Source organism: Mus caroli, chromosome 1 (assembly GCF_900094665.2).
Source record: "Mus caroli chromosome 1, CAROLI_EIJ_v1.1, whole genome shotgun sequence".
In the NCBI taxonomy this organism is placed as follows: domain Eukaryota; kingdom Metazoa; phylum Chordata; class Mammalia; order Rodentia; family Muridae; genus Mus; species Mus caroli.
In genome coordinates this window covers 1,576,104-1,583,187 of record NC_034570.1, presented here as the reverse complement: position 1 = coordinate 1,583,187, position 7,084 = coordinate 1,576,104, and the positions used below count along the sequence as shown (strand labels likewise).

Below are 7,084 nucleotides of genomic sequence, written 5' to 3'. Positions count from 1 at the left end.
CCCCCCCCCGCCCCAGACAGGGTTTTTCTGTAGAGCCCTGGCTGTCCTGGAACTCACTTTGTAGACCAGGCTGGCCTCGAACTCAGAAATCCGCCTGTCCCTGTCTCTCGAGTGCTGGGTTTAAAGGCGTGCGCCACCATATCTGGCGGGTCCCTTTCCCGATTTTTAAATGCTTTATTCAGAGACAGACTCTCAGAAAATTGGGGGTTGCTGGCCTTGCCCTTTTTTTTGTAGCTTATTAGGCAGGCCTTGAACTTTGAATCCTCCTGCCTCAACCTAGCAGATAGCAATCACTACAGGGACCTAGCTTATTGTAGAGCTTGTTATTCCTGTTGGATTCCATGCCTTCCTTAGAACTTTGCCCTGTGTTTCACCTTGTATTTTGGTTACTAGGATCAGCTACATTCTGAGAGAACTATGTTGGTGGAGTATAAAGATGAGCACGCAGCTAGAGCAGGGCTTGGCACACGGTACTTTACCTCTAGTGCAGTGGATAAACAGCATTAATATGGAATATGCTATGAGATGAGACAGTTTTCAGAAATGTATCTGAAGATCTTAAAACTCACTTTTTCTTGTAGGAAAGACGTCCAAGAGATCGGAGAAGAGGTAGGAAGTGTGGCAGAGGCCATAAAGGAGAAAGGCAGAGAGGAACCCGGCCAAGGCTGGGCTTCGAGGGAGGGCAGACTCCATTTTACATACGAATCCCAAAATATGGATTTAATGAAGGACATAGGTAACGTTGGTTTTTTTTGAAGTACAAATCGTAATTTCCACTAAGAATTACACAAGTAATTTGGTAGAAACCTTATGTTTATTTAGGAACACACTTATGGTACTCTTGCTTTGAATAATTTTTAGTAATGTAACTGACCCTCTATTGTTTGTGTTACTGTATGACTATGCCCCCAGAAAGCACATTTGCACAGAGTCTACTCAGGCCAACAACATGCTGATAATAGTGCTTGCTGTCATAATTCCTTAGATGATTAACAATTGAAAAATGTATATGTATCTTTCCATCTCTCTCTATATATATCTGTATCTATATTTATATATAAAAGGTAAATGTATCTTGCCATATGTATTTTTATTTCAATGTATATTACCCTTTTAAACAGGTATATATTTGAAATATAGATATATTTAGATACATGTACACAAATACCCCCATATATATATTATGTGTATATATATATATTACATTATGTATATAATATGTATATATAATATGTTTATGGCACATTGTAGTGGGTACCATTTTTATTTTATGATGTATTTTTTTTTAATTAATTTATTTATTATATGTAAGTACACTGTAGCTGTCTTCAGACACCCTAGAAGAGGGCTTCAGATCCCATTACAGATGGTTGTGAGCCACCATGTGGTTTCTGGGAATTGAACTCAGGACCTTTGGAAGAGCAGTCAGTGCTCTTAAATGCTGAGCCATCTCTCCAGCACCTTATGATATTATCTTGAATTAAACTGTGAGTTACTTGTGTCCATGAGTGAAGTAAATGTTTGGAGAGGTAAATTTTTTTTAGGACCAAAGGAAGCACTGATGTTTTATTATGTGTTTGTGTTGTGCTTATAAATTTATTTTAGACCATCAGAAATTATGAAGGAAAACATGGAAAGCGTGTTGGTTTGAAGAGGGTACAGGGAGGTGACTTGGTGTTTTCTAATTATTACATCCTGCTTTGCAGTTTCAGGCACCAGTATCAGCCTCTGAGTCTCAGGAGACTGCAGTATCTCATTGATTTAGGTCGCGTTGATCCAACTCAACCTATTGACCTAACCCAGCTTGTGAATGGGAGAGGCGTGACCATCCAGCCGCTTAAAAGGGATTATGGAGTCCAGCTGGTTGAAGAGGTAACTCTAGATTGGATTTTGTATGTTTTGTTGTGTGGTACTATATAGATACTTTGTCATTCTCAGTAGTCCCTTCTCATTATCTACACATACCACATATATGCTTCACTGTGGACATTACCAAACTGTAGAGACACTATTTTCTTCTTTTCATACAGACCTCTAATAAAGATTAATTTATAACTTAGGCATAGTGGGAGGTTAGAAATGAATTGCTGTAGTTCTTAGTAGCCTTAAGTTATGACTATTAAATGGAGAATTTCCACCTCCTCACTTCAGGTACACACTTTATGGTTCCTCTTTGTCATGTCGGAATTGCCAGCATTGCTGCTCTCCTACACTGGGGCCTTCGTTGAGTAAGATAAGGAATAACTGCATAAAGTCTGAAAATGATATAATAAAGTCAGACTCGTGTCTGGGAAGGATGGGGTGGAGCAACACGAGGCCTCCACACAGTGTAAAACCTAAACAGTGCTGGAGTTGCACTTCAGCCTGTACAGGCTCTCGGATTCATTCCTAGCTCATAAAGACTTAGGAGTTGTAGATGGCCACCAATCAGTAACTAAAAACTGTGGAAGGTGAATCTGAGGGACTGCTTACTCAACACCTCTTCTTGGGGCCTGGAGAGATGATGAGTGGTTAAGGACACTGGCTGTTTATCTAGAGGATCTGGGTTCAAGTCTCAGTATCCATATGGTGCTCAAAACTGTAACTACAGTCCCACACGATCTTCCGTTCTTTGCTGGCCTCCACGGGAACTGCATGAACACGATGCACAGACATTCATGCAGTCAGAACACATACACATAGACTAAAAAACAAAATAAAAATAAAGTTCAAAAAAACCCGAAACACTAGTTCATTCTAGCTGTGGTTTTAGAAGGCTGACGTACTCTGTGAATCTGTATAGCTTTTTCCCTTTTTCTCTTTTGTTTTTTGTTTTGTTTTGTTTTTTGTTTGTTTCACCTGTCAATATATCAGGAAATTCAGTTAGATTTAAAAGACTTTTTTGATTTCTTTATGTACATAAGAGTTTTGTCTATATGTTTATGTGCACCATATGTACGCACAGAGTTCAAAAGAGGACATTAGAGCCCCTGGAACTGGAGTTATAAATAATTGTGAGCCACTGTGTGGGTGATGGAAACCAAACCCCAAACCCCCAAGTGGCAAGAGCTGTTAACCTCTGAGTCCTCTCTCAGCCTCAAAGAAGATCTTTCTGAAATTATTTTTTGTTGTTTGAGACTGGGTAGCTCTGGCAGGCTATTTTGGAACTCATGGTATAGATCTGGTTGACTCCTGCCTTTTCCTGTTGACAGGCATGTGCCACTCCATCCATCTGGACCTGTTCACCTACTTCACCCTTAAAAAGTAGTTTACTACATTGCAAGCTGGCAGGAGCTGGCCAGGAGCTCAAGTGCAGCCTGTGGCCCTGTTCCCTCTCTTAGAAGCACACTCTGCATCTGCCTTTTCCTACCCAAAGCATTTTTCTTTTTATTGCTTTTATTTTATGTGTGTGAGTGTTTTGCCTGCATGTGTGTCTATGTACCATTTATGTACCTGATGCCAGCTGAAGCTTTGGATCCCCTAGGACTGAATTCAGAGATGGTTGTGAGCTACCATATGTGTGCTGAGAGTAAAACTCTGGCTCTCTAGATGAGCAGCCTGTGCCATTAATTGCTCCAGCCTCCCAAATAATTTTTCTTAATATCTGGTCCAAAACTGCACTTATGTTTCATTGTCTTTCTCACTATCACCTAAGCCTTGCACAGGTAGGCAATTTGTTATAGTTTCAATGATGTCAGTCTTCACGCTGAAAGTTACTTAATATCTACAGAATGACTGAAATCCTGTTTCAGCGTCAGTAAAAAATTCTGTTCTATGAATTCAACAGCAGTTCATAAGCAAATTAACTACATAGCTGAATAGGTAGGTAACTTAGTGTCCACTAGAGGGAAGCATATGTCCATAGAAGAACCTTTTAAAATGCCCCGAGACTGTGAACCCAAGAAAAGAATTTGCTTGGGAGATTTGGTAGATTGCACCTGTGTACCCAGTACTTGAGAAACCACTGCAGGATGTTGCTGGATGTTTAAAGCTACCCTGAGCTACATAGTGAGTTCTAGGCCAGCCTTGGCTACACTTAAAATCCTGTCCTAAGACAAAAGAAAAGAAAACAAACAAACCCTAATCAAATCACAAACAGAGGAGTTCATTTGGAAAAGCAATACCAAAGATGTGATTGAGCCTCAATATTTTACTTTGGATGCTTAAAGAAAAAGACATAGTTCCACTTTATAGAAAAATCCATGACCCTGGCAGTATTTAAATTGCATGTCTCAATACTCTTCAATTATGTGTGTATTATGCTAGCAGACATTATCCTGAAAATTATACCCTGGGGCAATGGTTGAATAAATGTACACACACACTTATAGCTTGTCCATTGTCTTTCCTGAGTTTAAATCTGTAAGTCAATAGTGGGTAATAAATGCTGTGATTAGTAAGCACAGAATTATTTGGAAATATATATTCTCAAGGAAAATATTGAAACTTGATTTGTAGACTTTCCTAAAAATGTAGTCTATAATACTTAAAATTCTGAAACCAGAGCCAGAATAATGAGATAGGTTAAGTAGCTTACAGAGTAGTAATTTTAAAAAAAGAAACAAGCAGGGCGTTGGTGGTGGCATGCCTTTAATCCCAGCACTCGGGGGGCAGAGGGAGACAGAGGCAGGAGAATTTCTGAGTTTGAGGCCAGCCTGGTCTACAAAGTGAGTTCCAGGACAGCCAGGGCTACACAGAGAAACCCTGTCTCGAAAAAACCAAAAAACAAAAACAAAAAAAATCCCACATTAATAATCAAGTCCCGAGTTCTGAATTGAATCTATTGATTATAAATATATACCGTTATCAAATATAAAAAGTAAGAAACTACATCCTACAGTTCATAGAATATTTTCAAATACATGAAATATTTATAATGAAAGGAATCGGATTGGGAACTAGTTTCACCTGTACTAAAATGGCAAAAGCAATCTGTTCTGAAGTTAGAGAAAAGTTACCATATCCTGAGTGACAGGACTTTAAGAAGCCCATTGCTTCATCTCTAGTGTTAAACATTCTAGGGAAAAAGATTCCTCTCCAGTAAAGTGGGCAGTGAATACAAAGTGGATTTCCCCCTTTTCTTAAAGACAGCCAACCCTTCAATATTGTCAGGTGTTTTGCTTTTCAGGCTGTTCCAGACCCTTGGCTCTGAAACCTCTTTTTGCTCACTTAGGGATAGGTAAGATTTGCTTTTTATTATTAAAATATTAAAGATGTTTTTTTGTGTATGTGTATCTTACCTACATATATGTCTGTGCACCTCATGTGTGCCTAGTACCTGGAGAGGCCAGAAGAGGGGGCATCGGCATTGGATCCCTTGGACGTGGAGTTACATGTGGTTGTGAGCCACCATGTGGGTGCTGCAAAGTAAATCCGGATCCTCGGGAAGAGCAGCTAGGATTCTCTTTTTTTTTTTTTCTTCGAGATAGGGTTTCTCTGTGTAGCCCTGGCTGTCCTGTCCTGGAACTCACGGAACTCACTCTGTAGACCAGGCTGGTCTCGAACTCAAATCCGCCTGTCTCTGCCCGCTAAGTGCTGGGATTAAAGGCGTGCGCCATCACTGCCTGGCCAGCTCTTTAACTGCTGAACCATCTCTCCAGTCTCAGGAAGATTTGTTCTTAGTCTTTTATAATGTAGCATTATCTTGTGGGTAAGAATAGAAATGGGCTGGTAAAATGGCTTCATGGGTAAATGGCCACTGGACCTAGAGACATGTGCTTAATCCCTGGGATCCATGCAAAGGTGAGGAGGGAGAGCCACAAAACTGTCTTCTGACTTGTACATGCATGCTGCATGCTGTGACTAGACACTCCCCCCCCCCCCAAATTACTTTTAAATATACTTTTTGAAAGAACACCCATGGTGCTGGGGAGAAGGGAAGACCTTAGGGTTTCAGCCTCAGCATGAAAAAAAGGAAACCTGCCGACTCTGGATTAGTATCCTAACTTTGTCTTAGGAATTGCTCATCAGCCTGTATGCCTCATTGTCCCTGCCTGAAGTCAGTATAGTAATAATCCTGCTTTAGGACTGCTAGGATTGAATGGTTTACTACTAATAGAGTATGGGGAAAGGACGCCGCTGTCATTCCTATCTGCTGGGCTTGAGAATGAATGGGTGAGGCACAGTGGACCCTAAGCAGTGCTAGTTACACAATCACAGGTTCTTTGGAAGGGAGCTCAGCTGAAAGCACACTCGGCACCGATTTGCTTTCATCTAAGCTATTAACTAACAGGCTTTTTTTTTTTTTTTTTGACAGGGTGCTGATACTTTTCAAGCAAAAATTAATATTGAGGTGCAGCTGGCTTCAGAATTAGCCATTGCTGCCATTGAAAAAAATGGCGGTGTTGTTACTACAGCCTTCTATGACCCAAGAAGTCTAGGTAAGTGTTCTCTGGTCAGTTTAAGGAAATCGATGTCTACCTCCTCAGATCAAGGAAGCCCCTGTGTCATTCAGGTGCCCCCGAAGCTGGAGCCAAAGCGCAGTGCCACTCAGTGTGTATAGCACAGGTCCAACCTCTGAACATTTGAAAGATTTTTTTTGTTTGTTTAGTTTTATTTCTGTGTACACATTTATGTCTCCATGGAGACATATGCATTTGAGCGCAGTGCTCGAGGGGGCCACAAAAGGGCAGCTGTGAGCACTGCCAAAGCATTAAAAAACTGGTCAACAAGCATATTAGGCGATGTGAGAGAGAGAGAGAGAGAGAGAGAGAGAGAGAGAGAGAGAGAATGTTCTTTCTTTTTCTTCCCTCTATGTTTTATCTTCCTTTTTCTAAACTATTACGAATGACTTTCCATGTGAAGTAGGTAGTTAAGTAGGAGAACCCACAGTGCAAGCCTGACCTGAGTTTGATTCATGGTGGAAGGAGAGCCAACTTCCTGATAGTTGTCCTGATTACAGCATAGTGCATGTGAAAGCCCCTCCCTGACAAGAATAAGAAAATGAAAAGAGGGGCTGGTGAGATGGCTCAGTGGATAAGAGCACTGACTGTTCTTCCAAAGGTCCTGAGTTCAAATCCCAGCAACCACATGGTGGCTCACAACTAATCCTAATGAAATCTGACGCCCTCTTCTGGTGCATCTGAAGACAGCTACAGTGTACTTA

General features: G+C 40.8%; 1 protein-coding gene across 1 annotated transcript in view; it reads left to right on the top strand.

The window, feature by feature from the left end:
• The window catches only part of Mrpl15 (mitochondrial ribosomal protein L15), an 8,866-nt gene that overhangs the window by 1,167 nt on the left and 615 nt on the right, over positions 1-7,084 (top strand). The window contains exons 2-4 of the mRNA XM_021162061.2: positions 582-736; positions 1,707-1,872; positions 6,236-6,359. Coding sequence (XP_021017720.1) covers positions 582-736; positions 1,707-1,872; positions 6,236-6,359 — 445 coding nt within the window. The remainder of the gene's footprint in view (positions 1-581; positions 737-1,706; positions 1,873-6,235; positions 6,360-7,084) is intronic.